The 23,892-nt window shown below is 38.3% G+C and overlaps 2 protein-coding genes and 1 pseudogene across 2 annotated transcripts; all 3 read right to left on the minus strand.

Moving 5' to 3' along the window:
• Positions 1-10,816: 10,816 nt before the first annotated feature.
• LOC124194805 (heat shock protein 83-like) lies at positions 10,817-11,304 on the minus strand. Its single transcript, XM_046589191.1, has 3 exons — positions 11,143-11,304; positions 10,921-11,100; positions 10,817-10,843 (listed from the first exon to the last, which is right to left on the minus strand). The coding sequence occupies exons 1-3, from the start codon at positions 11,302-11,304 to the stop codon at positions 10,817-10,819; spliced, it is 369 nt and encodes a 122-aa protein (XP_046445147.1).
• On the minus strand, positions 11,244-12,740 carry LOC124194806 (annotated as a pseudogene).
• An 8,098-nt stretch (positions 12,741-20,838) lies between these two features.
• On the minus strand, positions 20,839-21,336 carry LOC124194807 (thyroid peroxidase-like). The gene is made up of 2 exons (XM_046589192.1): positions 21,143-21,336; positions 20,839-21,055 (listed from the first exon to the last, which is right to left on the minus strand). The coding sequence occupies exons 1-2, from the start codon at positions 21,334-21,336 to the stop codon at positions 20,839-20,841; spliced, it is 411 nt and encodes a 136-aa protein (XP_046445148.1).
• Between the last annotated feature and the right edge of the window lie 2,556 nt (positions 21,337-23,892).

The following is a 23,892-nucleotide window of genomic DNA, read 5'->3' on the forward strand; positions in this document are numbered from 1 at the left end:
ATTGAATGCGTGTGATTTAGACAACTTTATTGATCTGTTTCGGCGTTTGCTGATCCACGTCGTGAAGTCTACTGCATTGATTTAGTTACAAAGCTGGATTAAGTGAAGAGTGTCAAGTTACAAAATTTTTATTCATGAAGATTTTATCAAGTAGTACAATTTCCTTGTTATTATTCAAATTTGAATACTTTTTATTGAGTGTTGCGGTTGCGATGTTGAACGTTGTGTCTTCTCTCTAGCTAGCTTCGTAGATTGTCCTCCCTTTGATGTTGTCGTCGTTGATCTTGACTATTCTGGGATTCTTAGTGTCGTCGTGGATCATTTTGAGCTAGCCGTGGTTGCTGTTGAGCTAGACGTGGTTGCTGTTGAGTTACGTGGTTGCTGTAGAAAAAGACGTGGTTGCTGTAGACATGGTGGTTGTTGAGCAAGAAAAGGGTTGATATTGTTGAGGGGGTTGATGATGATTTTGTACAAGACGGGTGGTTGTTGAAAATGAAAGGGTTGATTTTCATGAGGGGGTTGATAATTTGGCACAAGGCGGGGTGGTTGTTAAAAATTATGAGTTTATCTTGGCAGTGAGATAAAGCGCAACTTAAAGTTTGCCTTCTGCCACCCCATCCAGATCCTTGTATTGGAGGATACTGAAAAGAAAAATAGTTATAGGAAAGAGCTATTCCTCGAAACCCAAGTGACATAACAAAAAGTAGTAAGCTGAGTGATATACATTTCGATGACAGTGACATTCTGAACACTGTACTAAAAACTGTGAATGGTAGACGTATTGAAGTCCCGTCGCGAGGTCGTATTAAAGCTACAGCTGAGCCAATCAAATTTCCAAGTAAAAAACTAGATTATGTTTTATTACTATATTATCTTAATAACATGTCTCATTTTGCACGACAACAGATTGTTCATCATATCTCAGTAAGATGGTCAAACCCCAAACCTCCGTTGTTTATTTTAAAACACCATGAGACCAATTGATTTTTTGAACTGAACTTATTTGCACCTCTTGCGGTCACCAATTTCCAGGGTTGGGAACCGATACTTCGAAAAAATATTTTCGATAACGATACCGATACCCACCATTTTTTCTATTTTCGATTATCGGCCGATAATGCAAAAAAAAGTATCGGTATCGCGATGAACGTTGATTTTGCGATGAAAATAAAAAAAAAACACAAAAATTTCCAAAAATGCATGACACTCTGCTCAGTTTAATCACAGGGAAAAAATTTATACATAGATGACTCACTGTTGTTTTAAACTATCAAGAACCCTCTTATTACATCGAAGAAAAACAAGCATTTCAAAGTTGACGTCGCTTAAAAGCGTTCGTAATGGAGTAAGAATGCGACCTCCAAGGGGAAAGAGACGCTCACAAGCAGCACTGGCAGGCAGACCGACATTGTAGTAAAAAAAAGTCGCTTTATCAATGGATATTGATTGAGAAATGTGAGGTCATCTGTTTTCTTTGATTCAAGGTAACGGGTTAATTCAATTTTCCAAATATTGTCGGAAGATTGGTCACATTTTTTCCTTTTGATAGAGTGAAAAAATCGTGTTTTTCTTCTTCGGGCGGTATAGATTTGCTGGGGCTTGAATTACTTTGATCTTCTTCCTGCATTGCTTGTATTTTTTTTAAATTCTCGATATAATTTTCTTCTGGAGCTTTTTTTTCATTTTCTTCTCTGTCGTATAACCAGCAAAGCTCAAACTTGGGATGGATGACAGCAGCCAATTGAAAATATTCCAGGTTAAAAAACCTATCAAAACATTTGGATATGCCGTCTAGTAATACTTGTACGAGCGGCTTGCAGATTAGAAGGGGTGGTTCTTTCTCAGCGAGTTGGCCAAGACGTCTTCTAATCACAACAATGGTTGGCAGTAAATAACCAGACGAAACTTGGGTATGCTGCTCCCCTTGCAAGACATCCAAAGCATACGCTACTGGTGTCATCACTGATACATATTCTGAAATAAACAAATAGTCTTCTAAAGTGAGAGCAGGAACTTTCAAAAATTCGCAGACATCTTTCAAATTTTTCTTCATTGTCTTAACAGTATTTACGTCTGAGACCAAATTGTTTACGTGTTTAATTGCGTCAAACCAGGCGTTCCAACGCGTATCATTTGGAATAACAAACAACGTTCCTAACAAAAGTAGAAATATAAAAAAAAGTAATTTGGCAATTTTGCCTTCAGAACAGATGAATAATATGTTCGTAGTTTTAAGGAAATAAAGTTAGAAGTAAGTCAGTGAATAATTTATTTTTGGTGCAAAGATACGATAAATCACCATTTAATGTAGGATAATAGTCTTGGCAACCCCTTCTTCTTCTATTTACCAAGGTTCCACAAACGTAGAAAACGATGTTGTCGTTTATTGTGTTCCCGTTTCCGCGATTGACACCATTTTCTCAAAGTTTTTTACAGTAGTTGTTAATCTCTACAACAATTCCGTCCAACAGAATATCCCGCATATTCTTCTCTTCCACCTTGTTAGCTTTCTTGTTTTCTTGATACATTTTCTTAAAGCTTGAGAAAAGTTCTATATCTTCGGCATAATCTACATTCCCCTGTAAAGCAATTTTTGTCATGTAGTAGAACGACAGCAAGCAGTACAAATGCAAAAAAGACGAGTTGCATTGCTTTTCACATTCACTATCAGCAGCGCGAATCAAACCAAAATATCTTTTCACAATAGAAAACAAAATTAGAAAAGAACAATTGCTTTTTGACTTTAATAATTACCCCTATTAAATCTTGGTTTAATGTGCCCGTCAAGACGTATTTGTAAGGGTCATCTTTCCTTAAAAAGAATTCGGTAATATCGATAATGCTAGCGATCGTAACTTTCAGCCCATTCATCGTCACTGTGGAGGCAAATATTGGTAGAGATGAGTCTTCGCCAGTTATGTCTTCCTGCTCATTGTAGTAACCTTGGGTGTCGATACCGCTGGGGTGGGCTTCTTCAAACTGAGCAGCGACATTCACGTCGAAGCATTCGTCATTTTCTATCGTCATTTGGTAATCAGAATCGCCATTGTTGTCATGTAATAAAGGATTTTGCGCTCCGTCGTCCTCCCCATCTCCGTAACCCTTTTACACGAAAGGCATCGAATATCGCCGAGTTTGAGCGACATTATTGTTACGTGTTTTTTGGCAGCAATTTTGGTAAGCTTCTGAAGCTTCGCGGAGGTCATAAAAATCTGTCAATGCCTAAATCGCGAAATATGAATATGAGGGCTGTTTAAATATTTGTGACTACCTTCTTATTTGTCTCCCAGTTTTCGAGAATGACCCCTTTGCCTTTAAACCTTGCATTACTTGTATCAAACCAATTGTTTGCCAATAAAAGATAGTCTTGAGTAACTGGACTAGCACTAAATTGCATTTCATATTTTAAAAAATGTAATTATGAAAAAGAAATTAACTATGCGCAATTTCAATTTTTGTCCCGCGTCGTAGTGGAAATATCCAATAGCGTAGGATGCGGATTTGGAGAGAACTTGGGCAGCGTAAAAACCTCGCATTTTCTGGAAGCTGTTGGGGTATATGATGGCATGAGTCCATTTACGGGTCACTCGCAAGCCTCCCCGACTAACGGCGTCATACTTATCATTTTGTATTTTATACAGCTTTTCGAGATATTCGAAAGAAACTCTTATAGCCACCAGCCTGTAAACCAATGACAGAAAGGTTTTTACATAACATCGCATGAGTAATGTGTGTTGATAATACCTGGACATTTTGGTGGTTGAACAAATGATTTCTCAAACACTTTAGCCAATGAGGGACGTCTCTCAAACAGTAAACTGGTGTTTCGTCTTGGGTAGGATGCGCGAACTTGTTGACAACTTCTCCAGTCTTTCCCGTTACTTTGAACTGATTCCAAACAGTAACGTTTCTCTATGCGTCATCACATACTAGTGATAAAACACGTGCCCCGACTTCTTCCAGGAGAATCAATGCCTTCATAACGATTTTGAAGATATATTTTCCTTTAACTGCTCCCTTTGTTGAGAAAACTCCAATCGTTTGGATTTTGTTTGTCATGTATGAGCAAACTATGTGCACCAAAGCGTGGTCCGCCAATCTTTCATCCTGAAGCTCAGCCTCCGGATTAAATTCAGTTTCCCCCCAATTTTATTGGGCTCTGCTCACACTTTCCCACTTGTTACTACATTTCTGTGCATGTACAAGAAACGTCTATTACTATTTATCACAAATATGACGTCTTATCTAAATCGAAATGCTCATCTAATTGTTGTATTGTTATCTAGGCTAAATGCACGGTTAGGACTATACTTAGACGAGTAGCCTGTAAGAACAAACATTGGAAAGAAAAGCGATATGACGACGATTGGCTGTTAGAATCCCTGTTGTTGAGCATTGAAAGCCCCAAAGCTTATACACACCTTAAGATAAAAGCATATTCTGCCACTTCCATCTCTGTCCGTACTCCGCAACATGATTAGCGCAGTGGCGAGTAATTTTGGGTTAAACTATTTCGCAATTAAAGAACTCGCAGATTACATGCGGAACAGGCCTATGAATGAACGCTACTGCAGTCTAATGTGGGATGAAATAACAATATCGGCGGAACTCAAATTCAACAAGAACACCTTTCAATTCTAGGGTTTCGTTGGTCACAATTGATGTGGGGTTCATACGGATCGCTAAAGTGACGGAAAATGAAGTGCTATAAAACAAATGCTCAAAATGTAGTGTTTTTTTCTCCTGTAAATTCGAAGAGGCGGTTCAAAATATTTCGTTAGCTTTAAATTAAAATCTAGGAACTGGTCAATTAAAAAAATATCATTTACCGAAATGTTTTGAATAACCCAAGGGAAAGCGGAGGCTTGAGATTACTTCAATTTAAGAAATTAATTGGGAGTACTTCATTTTGCGTCACTTTGCGATCACCTAGGTGCACTTAAGGGAAAGTTGGGTGACCGCAAGAGGGTCAAATAAGTGCAGCTCGACAAATCAATTGGTCTCATGGTGTTTCACAACAAAATAACGGAGACTTGGAGTTTGACTAGTCCAGGTTTGTTGAATTACAAGTTTTACTTTTCCAGAGAGGCCGTCGAAAATGTTCGCGACGAAATCTTCTTTGAAGACTTGGAATTCTTACTTCAATGCAGTTAAATGAGCAGCGACATCCTAATAAAAAAAATGTATGGGTTATTTAAGCACATATGGAGCTCTTGATTTATGTACCTCTTTCTCTTGTTTGCTCTAAGAAAGTTTTGAACGACATTTCTTTTATCTTTCTTGTATTCTTTTAACTTTATTTTCAATTCTGGGGCAAGATGCTTATTATTGGTATGCAGGCTGAAGCGGTCACCATGGTCATTAAAACGTATGAATAACAGGACACAAAGCTGCCTTAGAGAATTCGTTGATTGCAAGCCAGCGATTTCTGAGATACTTGAGGATATTCAGTGGATGTGTAAGGCGAATTCAGAATTTGGAATGCGATTTTCTTTGTGTTAAAGTTGATCTACATGGATTTTCTAACATGTAATACGCTACCGTGGACCACAGCAGTCACTTCGTAGAAAAAATTCGAATCAAGGTTGGTTAACGAGTGCTGTAGATTCCAAGGGGGGTGAATCGTGATTAAATACGAGGATCTTGGGTTGGTAAAGTAAAGTAGAGAATGGTTGATATTTATTTTGCTATATTTTATTGTAATTTACTTTACCCACCAAAATCCCCTGTTTTTTCTTGTTGCCCTCGGGCTCATCCCCGTTAAGTTACTTTTCTATATGGTATTGATTAAGTAAAGAATATGTAAGGTAAAAAGTGGGTTGTTAAAATAGGCTTTTACCGTCCAGTGTGATACTGTGGCTCCCGTTTTTTTTTATTTATTTTTTTTTTTGGGGGGGGGGGGGGTGGAGCACAAATATTTGCGTGCTTGGTCTCAGCAGGGGTATAGGGGGACAACACTCCTTACCAGGACGCAGCCAAGCAGACGAATCTTAAACGTAGTTTTACTATGGCAATTCGTTTTCCCACGATTAAAAACAAAAAAAAATTGTGGAAAAATTTGACTCCTGCACTCAAGCGCTCGATCTGCAAGTTCAGAAAAACATAAAAGTCTGCAGAGCATGGAGCAGTTCATTTTCTCTCCTAAGAACACGTAATCTCTATGGTAAAATTCTTTGTTATTGTTATTGTAGATCATTGAAGTAAATCGTGAATATTTCAGGATAGTCCACGAAGGCGAATCTCTCATGCTTGCATAATTTTTGTCCTTCTTTATTAGTCATTCAACAAAGTATGTGATTTCAGACTTGATTTTTTAATAATAACGTGATTTCCGTCTTATAGTTGAATGCGTGTCTGAGTCGGTGCAGGACATTGCTCTAAACTACCCATTCCTTAGTCTGACTTAATATGTAAAACTGGTTGTTGTTTCTTGGGAATATCGTGTGGGAAGGTTACTGCTCAACGTGCTAACAAAGAGTATTTCCTGCAAAGACAGCAGCATCAGGTGGCAGTTGTCCAATCACCGTCAAGTTCTCATGGGAAAAAGTATGTTGTCAAACCAATTGAAATTCATTTCCGGGATGCAACAGCACTTTGTCAATTGCAGAGTCAAGATATCACAAAGTGATGCTTTCATTGGTGTGAGCTAAAATACAGAGGAAATTCCACAGTAAAAACATATGTAATTTCTTAACCAAATATAGATAACTCAAAACTAAACTCCAAATTTGGTTTGGTTCCCCGAGGACAAGGCAGTTCCTGGTTTCACTTTTCCCCCAAAAATCCTTTAACAGAAACCGTTAAGCTACCACCATGATAGGTAAATAAACCCAAACCGTCTCTTACTATGTACAAATCTAATCTATTTACGAATTCAAGTCCATACAGACATCAACTGCATGATCAACGACGCATCTTTCCTTCAAAAACATTTGAAACACCAGAAATTTTTTTTTTAAATCTTTGGCGAGTCAATTATCCAGAAAAAGAGAAAAAAAATCATAAATAGAAGAATAGTCCGAAAAATTATTAAAAATCTGTTGCAAGAGGAAATTTTTGATGAATATAATGAAGACACCCAGCAATTCGAAAAACTTCTGCCCAACACACAGCATACAACTTGGTAGTACAGAATACATTAAAAAAAACAAATAAAATAAAATACATCATCGCTAACAGTGGTCAAATGAGGAAATATACAAGCAATAATAATAAGAAAAACATTAACTAAACAGGGAAACGAATTAAATAATTGTCTAATTGATTAAAATTATCGACCACAAATCAAACATGGAAACAACTTATAAATGGAATAAAAACACCAACAGAAATAAAAAATAAAATGTTTACGTAGAAACTTTCAATTCAATCAATTTTAACATACTAAAAACCATAATTTTTTTCAAAGTGATCTGAAATTAATTGCAATTTATTGTCCCAATATCACAACTTTTCGAAATAAAAAAATAAAAAATCCTATCATCACAATTCCTACGAAAACCAAATTACTGTAAATAAGTTCTTCGCCCCAATTACCACAACTAAGACTTAATGTAATAAAAATAAATACCACCATAAAAAGAATATTATAGAAATTTCATTCTCTAAAAATATTATACATTCATTACTATGCATAATACCTACAACAAAACATTCACTATTCCACATCACGTAGAAGTCTACAACGTTAGAAGAACAATGAAACATATTTCTATACCATTCACTTAATACACATGTAATCATTAACACATCAAAGAACTTCAAAAACCAAACCAAGAAACCAGACTCACATTACTAACATTACAGCGAAATACGCAACACTTCATCCGCATATACAACTTAGTAAAATAGCACCATTAATAAATAAACAAAAAAATCTATTTTCACACTTTAGAACACAAATTCTCATCCCGGCCAATAGGTCGTAGCACATGATGACAAACCACTGCAGTTCCAATATCCCTACCTTGTCCAATTAAAACCGATTACACCAATTAATAGAATCTTAAAGGAAGACATACAGAACCGTTAATCACAAAATGAAACCAAATAGCTGTCGTTTTTTTATTTGCGGATATACAACTGTTGTTTAGAAAAAAGAGTCAGATAGCAATTTTTGTATAGTTACTTAATCTAGAACGCTAGTATGGGAAAAAGTTCTAACCTGAAAATTGTTAAAGTGGAAGCTATAGTGGAGCTGTGTAGCGAAATTTTGATAATGCAGTCATTCTTAAAGAAAAAAATGTACCAGGAAAATTGTATGCCTACAGAAGGCACAAATTGACACCTGGAGCTTTTCTCAAACATTGTATAGGTAAATTTCGTTGAGTTTAATAATTCATGTAGTTGAGTGCAGTAATTTTCTTGGTCTCGTGGGTTTAGATTAATCTAGAGGTCAACAGATGGTATAAATAAGTTCTTTACAGATTTAGGACACGCTGTTTATTTGTGTTTTGTCCAATCGAGTATTTCTGTTGTGATCCATTCACGAGTAAAGATACTAAAGTCACATGAAATTGTGACCAACGGAGAGGATTTTTGCAATCACATAGTGGGAGAGGTTTGTAAGTTGTTTTATGATTACATACATTGTATTTTAATAAACCACATTATTTGTGTTATGTTTTTTTGTGTTGGCATGAAACAGCGAAGACAAATAAAGCCATATCCAATGGTGACAGAAAAAAGGGAGTTTTAAGTCAAATAGTGGTAAAGCTGTGTAATTTTTTTATAATAATTAGAGTGGAAGTGAGCTTTTTGTTTTCGTTTGTATGTAGTTTGTTGTTTTTCACATTTTATTAAGTTAACTGTTAATTATGTGTATTTTTAGATGTAGAATCCGATTTCAATAGTGCGATGGTTAAAAGACTGAAATTGAATCACAATGCCTCTCAGCAGAGATATCCTCTCGGGAAATTTAAAGATCTAGGAATGTCGAAACTGTCCAAAATCATTATGGCAAACGGCCATCGTTGGAAATGAATCATCATCAACCAACAGCCAACCAGATACTTTATTTTGAATCAGATCCCATAGCAGTCAAAGACAGGCACAAAGTTAGAAGCATTCAACGGACAGAATAAACCAGGGATGCCAGCAAACAAAATTTCTTTTTCACGACTGCTCATCCCTTACACAGTATACAAGAACAATAAGGTCTTAGATAATGAACACATGAACATAAATGTATCCTTCTTTTTTACCATTGCGTCCAATAGGTACATTTATTCAAAGATTACGATCGAAAACGAAGGTTCGGTATTAGTAAGACCACCTCCAGACCACCCAAACCGTTGAAATTATTCATCGCTTCGAAAACTCAAGCTCGGAAATTTGCAAATTAATTCTTTATACTTTATTGGCCATGGGAAATGCTGACTGAAGATGGTGGATTTCTTTCAGGAACAACTATTTGATCTGGTTTTTGTGCCTTCGTGTACGATCTAATATAAGGCCAGATTAATGGAATTAGTACGGGTTTGAATCCTGTCCGATTGAAATGGATTTCACCATGGAGATTACGGCCTACGTATGGTAGTAAACGATCAAGCAGTGGTCTTGTTTTGGCGATATGAATGCGCCGACAATTGGAACTTCAATGACACCCACTCACTGGCTGGTGTTTAATCGCCAGACAAAAAAAATTTTCTTCTTGCCTTGAAAAAAAATCTAAATAATGATGTAAATACGGAAGGTAAAGTTCTATGTTGGATCAGCGTAAGATGTAGAACGTTGTTTGTCTCAAATGATTGAGGAATGACCAATTGTCATAAAGACCCAGCAGAACGAAACAGCTCGATGAAGTATAGAACGTATTTGAAGGTGCGGGAGTCACGCTTTCTGCGACCAAGAGTAAATTTGTATAAGGCCTCCAAGGCGTAGCTGTTGGGAAACATTCCTAATTTCTTCAAATGGTGTTTAATGACGAAAAAGGATTGAGACTTTAAACATTTTCCGTGTTCGAGTGAAATATATCAAGATCTTCAAAATTTGTGATCTCATTAACGTATCCAAAGGCAAGAACTTCGAGATGATATTGACGTATTTTTTTTAATTAGATACTCTTCTCTCATAATCATGGCCATTTTCCATAAGATGATTCAATCTTCTCGTTCGTGTGATGGTACCATGAAAGAAGCGTGCTGCTCCTCCAATTTCCATAATATCAATTATTTTGCCAATACCAATTTCAATTGGAATAACCAGATAATTGGGGTGTTGTTTATTGACAACAAACTTGCCAATGACATGGTAAATTATTTGATCTTCTGCCAGAATGGTGTATGCATCAGTTGAAAGCTTCAGCATTTTTATTTGATTTTCTTGGCACCGATAATCTCCAGTAAAGGTCTTGTTTTCTTCTTGAGAAGTGATGGTTTTCAATCTTCTGGTGGAGACTTTTGTCGGCTTGAGAATCCAAATCCATGTCAATTCCTTTAAAAAATATACAAATGTGTATTGCCATATTTTTATATTATGATCGCATAACTGTTGAAATAAAATCACATTAAAGTGGGGTAGCCGTTCTTAAAATTCAGCTCTCGTGTTTAAATCCACTCAGTGCTCTTCTGAGCTGATAATGATAACCTGGAAGCAGCCTCTCACTGTTTTGTAACGGAAAATTTTTAACACAAAAAAAGATAATACTTTCATCTAAAAAAATGCCCTAAAATTTGATAAAAAATGTAAATAATTGTGTTTTGAAATATTTATTATAAATTTTTTCCATACTATTCCGTTCTTCTTCCTCTAAATTTTGCCTATTCTTTTTCTCACCAAGTGCCTTATATTTTAGACCTTGAGTTTGTCCCTTAAATTAATCACAAACAATTTCAACTTGATCCTAGAAGTAAACAATTTGAGAACAAATTTTTAAAGATGAATTGGGCAATTGGTAGTTGGAAAAAATATTTAGCTTACAGTAGCATAGGTGTCGCATTCGAGCTGCTTGCCATCGTATTCCGTAAGCTGCTGGACGACGTACCCATCAATGGGCTCAGTCATGAAGATGACCTCCAATCCGCGCTTCTTGACACGCTCGACGAATGAGGAGTTGCTGACTTTATCTTGGTTCTCACCAGTGATGTAGTAGATGTGTTTCTAGTTCTCTTTCATGCGGGAAACGTATTCCTTTAAGGAAACCTGGTCTTCTCCAGATGAGGAAGTGTGGAAACGGATGAGCTCAGCGATCTTCTTGCGGTTGGTAGAATCTTCATGGACTCCCAACTTCAGGTTCTTGCTGAATTGTTCGTAAAACTTCTTGAAGTTCTCCTTGTCCTCAGCCAACTCCTCGAAAAGTTCCATGCATTTCTTGACCAAGTTCTTGCGAATGACCTACAGTATAGCTGAGGAAAGTAACAATTAGTTTCAGTAAATGTTGTGGTAACAAAAACTATTTAAATTACCTTCAACATCTTGTTTTGCTTAAGCATTTCACGAGAAATGTTGAAGGGATCCTCAGAGTCGACGACTCCCTTCATGAAGCTGAGGTACTCGGGGATGAGCTCCTCGCAGTTGTCCATGATAAAGACACGGCGAACGTACAACTTGATGTGGTTCTCATGCTTGCGGTTCTCAAACAGATCGAAAAGAGCACGGCATGGGAAGAAGAGGAGAGCGCGGAACTCGAGCTGGCCTTCAATAGAAAAATACTTGACAGCAAGATGATCCTCCCAGTCATTGGTCAATGACTTGTATCTAGAACTCTCCATATTCTTTCTGGCTGATGTCATCGGGATTGCGACTCCAGACGGGCTTGGTCTTATTTAGCTCCTCATCAGCAGAGTATTTCTCCTTGATGGTCCTCTTTTTTATCTTGCCAGCCTCCTTGTCGGCTTCCTCATCCTCACCAACATCTTCGACCTTTAGTTTCTACTCGTTCTCATCCTTCTTTCCCTCCTCCTTAGCCTCATCGTCGCTCACTTCCTTGTCGCGCTACTTCTCATCTCAACCAATAGCTTGATTGGGTAGCCAATGAATTGTGAGTTCTTCTTGACAACCTCCTTGACTTTCTTCTCCTCCAGGTAATCCATCGGATCTTCCTGTCAATATAGAAAAAACAAACAGGCATGAGCATATTTGAAATCATGCCAATGAAGACAAAGAACATACCTTAAAGTGGAGGACAATCTTGGTTCCCCTACCCATGGGTTCTCCGTGATCAGGCTTGATGGTGAAAGAACCACCAGCTGAAAGTTCCCAAACATACTGCTCATCATCATATTCATTGTGCTTGGAATGAACTCGTGCTTGGAATGAACTGTCACGTTGTCGGCAACCAGGTAAGTAGAGTAGTAACCCACACCGAACTGACCAATCATGGAGATGTCAGCTTCGGCAGAGAGGGCTTCCATCAAAGCTTTAGTTCCAGACTTGGCAATAATACCCAAGTTGTTAACCAAATCAGCCTTGGTCATGCCAATACCGCTAAAGAGAAACAGAACAGTTAAATTCGTGTTCAAATAGGAGGAACTGAAATTCTCAACTTACGTCTCCATGAGAATGAGAGAACAGTCATTCTTGTTGGGGACAATCTTGATTTCAAGATCCTTGCTGCTGTCCAACTTTCTCAAGTATTCATAACAGATCTTGTGTTTTTTTTCACTGAATCACCTGCTTGCTGTATGGCGCCGGCCAAGTACTGGCAAGTTGGAAGGGATTTCGCCGCTAGATGGAGAGTATTCAATCGTTACAATCGATTTTACATTTCTATAATCGATTGCATGTTCTGAGGGGACCATGATGAGAGCATGGTGGATGAGAAGAATGGTAGAGTCACGCCATACAATGAAACTGAAGCGTATGCTGAGGCAGGCCACTACGGCGCCATCGTCGTTTCTCCCGGTTTCAAGAGCTCTTATGGCAAATATACATGTAAAACGGGATTTGAAACATTTATTTTTAATACTTAGACAGGTATGATGATAAATCTACTTAATAAAAGGTAAGTTCATTTATAGGACAATATTTTAAAATTATCACGGTAGATAATTCTCCAAGTCTAATGTAGAAATAAAAGTTTTAAATTTCGACGTTCGAGGCAGTCATTGAAGGGATGCTGTTTAGAAACAAGGGAAAATGCCAAGCCAAATTATTTTTCTTTTATTTATTAGGTTCTACTGTCCAATGCTGTAGTTCTAGCGACGGTAATACTTGGTTTAGGTTCTACTGTCCTATCTTCCAAATTAATAGTAAAAAATTATTTTTCATTTTTGTTTTCTTGGCTGTCTTCATAAATAGATTTTTACTAATTTGTTCTAGTGCGAAAACAATTGAAATTATGTTATTCTGGCCGCCGTTTACACGAGATAGAGGTTCTTAAAATATTTGTGCATCGTTCTTATTTGATTTTTTTTATTCTGAAAAAAGACAGATCAAGTCAGACGAAATAAACACATTGGAAGAAAGACGAGACAATTTCTTGCATCCTGTTAGATTCTTGCATCCTGAGTTCAAGACTAAAAATGAAACGACGAATTAAGTATTTAGAAGATTTAAAAATAAAAGTACTTTTACCTCCTGTAAACACCACTGAAACCCCTACCCCCATCTTTTTCCTGTCCACTGAGCATTGTGGAATGCACAAATACAGTAAATTTTCTCTCGGTGGCATAATCAGGAGCAGAAATAATTGCATTTTTGGCATCTGGGTGTTAGTTTCTATTTCATGGCAATGATAGAAACTTAATAATGTTTAATACCCGAGATGTATTCAAGATGAGACGAGAGAGAAACACATCGATAATACAAGGTGAGATCAGACTCAGACAAAGATGAAACGTCGAAAAAAACGTTTAAGACGCATTAACAGTAAAAAGACGTGACGACGAACTTGGTGACTTGATGAAGAGACAGAATAAGAGATTGTTTTGTGTGACGCTAGATTTCACTGAAACTCAACACTGCGAAGGAAATAATAAAAAAAAAACTTTTGATGTTTATGAAGTCCACAGCACCTTGTGGAGGCGATAAAAGCCTAAAGGGGCAGTTAAAAGTTACGCCTATAAAATTCGTACGCACTGATCCCGATCAGTGACCCCTATTAGACCGAACAAAATTGAGTTTTGTTATTATTTAAGTTATTACGATGCTAAATCGAGTTCATGAGGGACGGAATCCAAGTTTGTGAAACCCAAATTATGTCACGCCTTGTCTATGCTAGTCCACTTTGATATGAGTAATCAATTGGGATTGGGTTACTGGATTATTGCAACTCCTTTTTTGTCTGGTTGGTTGAAATCTACATCACCTAAGATGAAGACGATTGAGGAGATCCTGTTGTACAAAGTGAATAAACCCTGAAAGAAGGTGAAAGTGAAGTTTATAAAAACCATTTGAATGAATGCAATTTGAAATCGCTTTGTTTGCAAATTTTTCTATGCACCAAATATGTGTGGTGCTGTGTATGTATGCATGTATGGATGGTTTTATTTATGAATGTCTGCATGTATGCGAAGCAAAAATAAAGAATGCAGTTCTGCATGAATGCTAAGTAAAAGTATAGAATGCAATAAGAAATTGAGGTAGTCTATGAATCTAAAAGGGGGAGGAGTTCAAACAATGAACACAATAGAGGTAATTTCAGTTGAAAAGAATGTAGTTACATAATCTTTTGTTGCAACAATTTGGCCAAACGTAATTGAATGAATATAAAGGGGGTAATAAACTAATTATTTACTTACAACGTTGTAGTCGTAACTTAAATCCATTAAATTTCCCTATAGCCACGAGATTTTGGTAATCTGAGTCGGAAGTCTGGAAACGCTGTAGTTGGCGCTGAATACAATGCCTTTCACGTCCATTGACTATATTTTTTGCAGTTGCTGATCGTATTCACTTGATCGTATTCACGAAGTCCATCCTTACATTTTAGGCAAACACATTAAAAAAAACCAAAATATTTTAATACCATAAGCTTTAAAAATAAAATGTTTGTTTTGCAAAGCGTCCCTTTTTGCTTCCCTGTACTTGCTGGCGATAGAGTTTCTGTGGCCTCTGTCGGCCTTGTAACTTTGTAGCCCCTATAGGCCTGCCCTTTGCTGTTGTCGGCTTGTTCACGTTGTTAAAGCTGTCGTAACTGTCTCCCCGAGATTTTGGTAGTCCCGTTCCGATAGTCTGAGGCGCCGTAGTTGGTGCTGATGACGATACTTTTCACGTCTATCGAGTCTACCTTGTTAATGTTTATGACGTAAGGGTTATTTGGGCAATGTAGGCGATGGGGGCCATGGGGGCCATGGTGATCGCGTGGGATATGGCCATCAAAGAACATCGACGCCCATTTCATCCAGGCCCATTGATGGACATTTCCTGTGAAGGTAAGTCATTTCATTGTTATTGATTTTTTAATATTTAGCATTGAGTGCTCACCAAACATCCAGGGGTTGTGACCTTCTACGTAAGGGATGTAGGATCAAACGTACCGACAGTTGTATGTTTTTATGATTGAGACACTGTTGATTGAAGTATAGGGCCCTTGTTAAGTGCAAAATAGTCCGGATTCTTTTATCACGAGGAGTAAAGCCTATTATATTGATAGAATTCCTCATTTCGTCGATAGATATCACCGTCTTCAAAATTAGATTTTGATGAGAGAAAAGGCCTAATTAAAATTAGGATGAATTAAAATGGTAAAATTAATTTAGTTTTCTTATTCTGTTTGAGTGAAGTGAATCCTCTTCCTTGACATTTCACGTGGCGAACGGTTGGTGAACATGGTCCGCCACACTCTCAGTGTAACGGTGCCTGATGTTAGAAAGGCCCAACCCCCTATTTTACCTGAGTTTCATTGATACAAAAATTATTGATGAAAATTAACGGTAAATTTGACAGTTTTACACTAAAAATTTAATATTAAGTCTAAGGTTTGGAGAAAATCAAGAAAGGACATGTAGTTTAAAAGTTTGCATTTGTAAGTACCCGTCGATCGCAACTTTGACAAACGTATTTTGAGTTTATTGATCTTTTTTTCCTATTCTCGGTAGTTGACCGTTCTCCTTCTACAATTTTCTTTTTTCTGTTTCGGCCCTTTTTACCGTTTATTTCGTGTTTATGGACGGTTCGGGGATGCACCAATAATGGGAAAATACCCAACCAGGTTGGCAACCTCAAACCACTCTATATTGACGCCTCTCGAACTCTTTAAGGGAGCGTCTTCACGTCAACTGCTTGTTGAGCTTTATTGTTCAACTTCAACTTTTAGCCTTTTAGGTATATACGATAAAAAGGACTTCGATAAATAATTCAACGAAGTAATAGTTGAACTTGTAGTTGAAGTTGAACTTCAACCATTTATGACACACAAATGAAAAGACATAGATGGCGTGGTTGCCTGCCATTACCCCTCATCATTTTACAGACGAACTATATTCATATTCTTACTGATTGGCGGTGATTTAGGACTAAACGAAGTAGGACAGGTAGAAATAGGACTACGTTTTAAGACTAAGAAGAAATAGGACTACTTTTTGCAACTGATTATTGCCAGTCCTATTTCTCCTTGCGAGCAGTCCTATTTCTACCATCCACTAGTCCTGTTTCTACCTGTCCTATTTCAACAGATAAGATATCTGGCATCCTTGTCGGATTTGCCAGAAGTCGATTGAAACGAAGATCCAGCACCGTTCATATACTATTCAGCCAATGAAGATCGACCAAACCGATCGACAAATAACCAGGAAATAGGTTTTTTTTTTTGGCATTTTCAATTTTTTTCGCTTGATTTTTCGATGCATTAGGAACAATTCGTCAGGAAATTGATCTTTGCCGTTCCTGTTTTCTCTGTTTGTTTTCAGTCTCATCCAATAATTTATTTCTTTACAAATTTGAAGAGCTGTTAGCGGCCGTCGGATGTCTTGTCGTAAATTCGTGCGGATGATGTTTTGACTGAGGGTCCATCTGTCCTGTTGGTATTCATTTCCATGTAGTCTTTGACTACTCTTTGTTGTTGGTTCATTTCTTGTTTGGGAATATTTTCGAACACACGAACACTTTTTATTTTCAATGTGTGTCATAGCAACGTAAGAATTATAAAAAAGGTGAAACGGGGTTCCTTATGTATGTAATCCCATACCGGGATTAATCCAATAGAAGGGATAATTTTCTTGCTCCTTGTTGTTTTTCATGTAATTTAGAAAACTTTCGTTATTACCGATCGACAAATAACCAGGAAATATGTTTTTTTTGTTGGCATTTTCAATTTTTTCCGCTTGATTTCTCGATGCATTAGGAACAATTCATCAGGAAATTGATCTTTGCCGTTCCTGTTTTCTCTGTTTGTTTTCAGTCTCATCCAATAATTTATTTCTTTACAAATTTGAAGAGCTGTTAGCGGCCGTCGGATGTCTTGTCGGAAATTCGTGCGGATGATGTTTTGACTGAGGTTCCATCTGTCCTGTTGGTATTCATTTCTATGTAGTCTTTGACTACTCTTTGTTGTTGGTTCATTTCTTGTTTGGGAATATTTTCGAACGTGGTCGTTAGCGGATTGCCTATTTATTTCGCACGAGATATTTGAATCAAAATAGTTGCTTTAGTTACCGAATAAACTTCATTGTTTTCACCACACTTGAATATTTGGTTACGATACTTCTTGTCCAGTCTCTGTAACATTTAGAACCACTTGATGGAATCAGCTCTGAAAATTAGTTGTATTCAGCAAATACTTGCCTGAATTGTCCACTTAGAATTTGCCGTCCATTCTCTTTGAGCATCTAAATTAACAACCTGAGAAAGATGGTTAATTTGTGTTGAAAGAAAAAACAACATTTGATTACTTACTAGTAGATAGGGCATTTCGTAATGTTAAATGAATTACTCATGAATCGTAAAAAAAACACAGTATTAACTTCACATACCGGGTGTGGCTTTTTTCTCAGTTTCGCGAATTTGTATTTTTTGCAAGCGAATCGAAATTCATTTTCCCAAATAAAACAAAGAATCCACTCAAGTAATTCAACTGGAGGCTGGAATTTCAAACTTCATATCGTTTAACATCTCATCTTTCGGCAGCGTCTGCTAAAAATGCGAAGTTATTCACACTTGATATGTTTATTGAGACAATTTTTGCCATTTTTTAAAGAACGTTTATATTCATTAAAGAATTACACCAGCATGGATATAGTGGAATCTTGTCTGACAAAACTATTTTTAGAATGAGGAAGAATTAAAGAAGGAATTGTACAGTTCACAAGCTCTAAGTTTGGTACAGCACGACACAAAAAATAGAAAAAGGAAAAATGTTAAATCCTAGCTGCGTATCAAACATGAAATTCTCAAATCAAGACTTAAATTTTCTGTCGTTTAAGTTTCTTAATAAACGGGAAGTCGCATCTATAAACAAAATAAGCGGATTCAAAAAAATGAAATAAATAAAGTAATAATATTTTTACCGTTAGTCATTCCACTAAAGAATCCATTCACTTTGGGAAGATTGCATTCTGGGATAACTTTTTGCCCATCTTTCATGAGAATTTTTGATGTTTCTAAGAGTTGATCTCCACTTAACTTTGTAAAAAAAATTTTCTTGACTCCCTTCTTGCCAATTTCAACACCATGGGAAATGTAAATCACCTTCGATGGTGGAATTCCGCACCGTTTTAGTTTATGCAGGAAGTTGGCCTGTAAATTAATGTTCAAGTTTTAAAAAGATGTTTGAAGTTAACAATTAAGTAAAAAACATTTACGTGATTGGTAATTTTGCCGGTGAGTTCACCTGGAGCGTTTACCACCAATCCAACCGCATCGTTGTTTGTGTAATGATATGAAAACACGTCCTTAATGTGAGACCCTGGAATTGGACATCCAATTTCAGCGTTTTTAACGTGGCTGGTACAATCCAACATTAGGTCTAGAAGGGAGCCATTGATCCCACATTCTTCTACCACATGAATTTCAAACATTTTCTTGAATTTTTCAAACATAAAACGAGCAATCTCCCTGTAGAAATCTGTGGTTACATTTCTACATTAGTGAAAAATGAATTAGTCATGGTACTTACTCTTTGTTGTTGACTACTGTCTTTCGTAGATTGGGGAACACATCATGATTGATGGCAGCACCAGACGATGAATGTTACGACGGACACGTTACTCGAATCGCCAAAAGTGGGAGTAATGACCATTTATTCCGTGTAGATGTAAACGGAGAACCAGAAACAAAACAGGGAGAACAATTTAGCTCAATCAGGTCAAGGTTTGCGTATGAACCAAAATGGCCATCGTTTGTACAGATAATCCCGTGGGGCTCCTTGTTAATGCAAACTTTTTTCACTACTCCATCTTTGATGACTTGAAACCCACTTTTTGGTCTTGGTAATGGTTTGTTTAAGGCGTTTGGATTTACTGAAAAATAAAAAAAATATTAAAAATAACATTTGTGGTTTTTTTCATGACACATACGAATTAAACAGAATTTTCTTAGCATGTCATCCAGGTTTTTCGAATTAGATTTTTCAAAACCCACATTCAAGAACTGATCTGCAGTCATATTCAGTTTACATGGTGTTTTTGTCAGTAATTTGCGTCTACTCATCTCAATTATAACTTCCATGTCAAAATTCGCAAGTTGTTTCTGGAAAGACGTGTGAGAAGGCTAGCAGGTAGACTAAGAGAAAGCATACTACTAGAGGAAATGGGAAGGAAGCGCCCGAAGCGCGAATGACGTAAAGTCAAATTTTAGATATTTGAAATGCGCTTTTCTCGCCGCAACAATTATTTTCTGATGTGAAACGTGAGATCAGAGTTTCTGCTATAAAACAGTCATGTTAGAGTTGTAAAATTCAATGTATTAATGTCTTCAGTAGATAATCTTTTCCTGTTTTCATCCTTTTTCCGAATTTTAGCACTAGAGGGCATTGAGCACTGATCATACACAGTAGTGGTGCTGCTGTGTGTGTCGCGACCCGAGGTTCACGTGGTATCTCTTTGGCCAATTACCACGACGACTACCACCCATGGTACATCCGATTGACCGGAAATCCATAGAAAAAAAAGTAGGAAAAGAAGAAGAAAAAGGAAAAGTGGCCGTCTTTTTCGTCACCCCCTCCTTCACGCACACTTTATAACTCTTTGCGATGGCAATGGCAGCGACAACGATCGATCAATACGTCACACCTTGGGACTCTCAAGTGATTATTTTCCCTTCCCTTTTTTTTGGGTGGGGGGAGCCCGTTTGACTTAGCAATTCCGATTGTTATTATGACACACAAAAACTGTGAATAAAGCTGCCCCAGAATTATTTTCGATGCCAAAAGCTGCCAATACTTGTGTACAAGTTCGTGCGTTTTCCCCACCCCCCTAGTCGTGGGATTCTCTGACGTCACGTATTACGTGATAGGCTAACCAAAACAAAAGGGCTCCCTGCTTATAAACAACAACAGATAGAGATAACTTCCGAAACGAAGGAAGTGAAAGCGAGTAGCTTAATTGATTATTCTAACACAAAGTTGAATTTTTTAATCTGTGACCCAAATGCTGAAGGTTAGCCAGCGATTTTCTAGCGAGAGCTAACTCTTAACGATGCCTGCCGGTCTGGATCACCTATCTTTTTGAGCGCAACGACTTCAATTCCGAAAATTGAAAGGATGTCTCGACCAAGGAAACCGGAGAAAAGTGGGCGGATCGAAATAAAAAAGTGGTCGAAATCTTCGATCGAAATCTTTTTAACCCCCCCCCCCTCCCTTCAAGTGGCCGGTAGGACGCTTACATTCGTCGTTTAAGTGAACCACGGCCGGCCCACTTTCACTTATCGACACGAATGTGGGCGCCCATGTTCGTTTATACGAAATATAATGTTCGTTTATACGACACGAATGTGGGCGGCCTACCGGCCGGACCCAAAGAATCAATCGCCGGCCCTCAAATCTCGAAAGGATTCGCCGATGATGCATCCGAAAACGGGTACGACCATGCTGCCAGTCAGGGGACGCTCCGACACTCCGGCCGTCCACAAGTCGATGTCGTCCGGCGAGTCGTTAATCGAAGTGAAATGTTTCAGCGTGTCGTTGGTGAAGGCGTCGGCCAAGTCCCTCCAGCTGTCGGCCTTCTTCAATCCGCAGCGTCTTTTGTTTTTATGTTTTCATTTAATTTTTAAATTAAAAATTTAAATTCTAAACGATTAGGAAGAGGAGGAAACGGAAGTGACTTACTCTCTGAAGGCGTTGTAGGACGGAATGCCGTGATCTCTGCCGCGTTGCATGTTGAGCGCGGCCAGATCGAGTCCCCAGTTCTTGCCTGAGTCCTGGAACAAGTGGTTGGTCACTTCCTGCGACATGGATCCGTCCATGGCCTGCGAGACTTGATTCTGCGCCACGCAATCTCTACAGCGACGTTGAAAATTCATTTTTCAACTGGCCAGTGAAAGATCTGCCGTCTTGGAATCATTGTGGCCCGACTGGTCGGCCGTCCTCAAATTGCACGGGCAATTGGATCAGATAATGTCATGTATCGAACAAGCAACACCCAGCGACACTAGTGGACCCACATCTATCCAGGAAGTGGAACAGTTGAGTGCTCTTTTAGAGAACCTTATCCAGGAACTTCATGCTCCGGTAACTCGCCAGAAGCTTGACCAACTGAATGAACGATACTGTATCTTGGCTCGGGACGTGCGAGTTGACGCTAGCTGCCGGTGAATTGCAGCAAATTGTTGCCTGTCTGAACGCCCGATGGAGAGATCAATCTTTTCGACTTTTCTCCCTCCTTCATGCCGTTAGAGATACATCCTCATTGATTAATCACTGGCAGGTAATTAATGGAAACAAGTTTTATTTGAAATTCAAAAATTTAATTTTAACTGAACTATCAAATTTATTTAACAGGGACTGCGAGACCGACTTTTGGTCTGGTGTTCACACTGTGAAGTTCAGGTGCAACAGATCGAGAACAATGCCCTGACTGGAGAGACTGATTCCGTTGAAGTTCCGAGGCAATTATCGAAAGATTTGCAAGTTTTGGAGAATGCGAGAGCCAAAATAAGAGAACTAGGCCGTGCTCTCATTAAGCAAGGAACAGTTGATATGCAACCACAACCGGAAGAGTAACTGCAAATCGAGTATGAAGTCTTGCTGAAGATGGCCCAGATGCAAGTTCGACTGGCTCAAAAAGAACAAGACAAGCAGCAATCATCAGCTGTAGCGGCCAGCATAATATTGGGCGCCGAAAATATAAGTCTCTCCGACTCCGGAATATACAGCTACCAGACTGAAAAAGAAGCTCGTCTTTTTTCGACGATAGTGCCATCAGTTTATCAGCTCCGGACGGTCGAAAGACTTCCGTTTCCGTTGAAACTGCCAGAGCTGCGTCTCCTTCAAAAGTCCCATCATGTAAACCTATCCAGGAGACTCACTCTCTTTCCGTTGAGACTGTGAGAGCTGCGTCTCCTTTTAAGGTCCCGTGAACTAAACCTATCCAAGAGACTCTTTCCTTTTCCGTCGAAACTGCTAGAACTGCATCTCCTTCAAAGGTCCCACCTTCTAAATCTATCGAAGAGACTCAAGTAGCAGCAACGGGAGTGAAACAGCGCACCTACGCCGATGTGGCGAAAACGGCGGTCGTTTCTTCTCCGTATCAGAGATCCACTCCACCTCCGGTCTCCGTCAAATCTGACACGCAACGACACCTGGAATTGGCTCTTGACGAGTGGAGGCAAATATTGGCTCGTCTGGATCACTCGATCAAAACATCCATCAGTACTGAACCGTCCACCGACGCCGCCAACGAAATGGTAATTTCAGATATTTTTTGGAATTTTTGATTTGTATTTGAAAATAACTCCCGCGTTTCATTTTTATTTTTTTAAGGCCCGAATGTTGCAACCTGCCGGTCATCACATGACTTAACCCAACATCTGTGTAACCGCCTCGTCACTGAATAACCGACTAACGAATCTCGACTGGAAGCGCTGACCCGACAAACGATGGTCCTGCAAGAAGAATACCAGCAACTTGAAATGCAAGCCAAATCGAAGGAGCGCAACTTGCGAGATGAAAGGTAAGACCACCTTACCGTTAACTGTGTTGTTGGTTGGTGGTTTGGCGATTGCATGCGGGATGTTGGTCTGCCTTTTTTTATTTCCTGCCTTTCTCTCATTTTGCTCACAAACTGTATTCCTTTTTCTTTATCTTATCTTTGAATGGCGTGAGCGCTTGCGTGAAAAACCTTGACCCTAAAGTAAACTTTTTGTGTCTGCTTAGTCTTCCTTTTCTACGTTTAACTTTTCTCTTACGCAAACAACTTGTTATTGCTTTTATCACTTATTTTTCCAAGCTAACCCTTTAATTCTACCACCGACGAGCTCATCACAATCTCACTGAGAAAGCCAAAATTAATGATTGAGTGGGACAGAATTCATATATTAATCACATCCGCACACCGCAAAGCTGTTGCAACCTGACATTTGTTAGTCAAACCACTCAAATGCCTAATACAATACCATCAGTAGCACTGTAGCACCTGCAAGGTGTGTATTTGATTTGCAAATTCTAATCACAATAATAACGAGCCTAATAACCTTTTTTGTTATCTACATCTCAATTGATAATTAGTTGAAAAGATGGTTAATAGGTCATTAGAAATTGCAATAGAAAATCAAAATTATCAATGTAAAAAGATTTATAGATCAAGTGATAAATAATTAGTGCCAGGCTTCTAGGAAGTAATATAGATTAAAAAAGAAAAACCGTGAGCATTGTGATGACCTCATTTCGGTTTTTTCCTTTTTCTTTTTCTTTTTGTGCACGTCTGGAATCTGCCCTCCTTGTTCTCTTGTCTTCCAACCCATCCTTCGTGATGTTTGCGGACCCAGTCCTGTTTTGGGACCGTCAATTAGCGGGCATGTGCTAGCATCGCCACGCTCCTCGTCCACTGCTGTCGGTGGGAAATCAACTTCATGTCCCCT

The sequence above is a fragment of the Daphnia pulex genome, chromosome 5 (genome assembly GCF_021134715.1).
Source record: "Daphnia pulex isolate KAP4 chromosome 5, ASM2113471v1".
Taxonomy (NCBI): Eukaryota; Metazoa; Arthropoda; class Branchiopoda; order Diplostraca; family Daphniidae; genus Daphnia; species Daphnia pulex.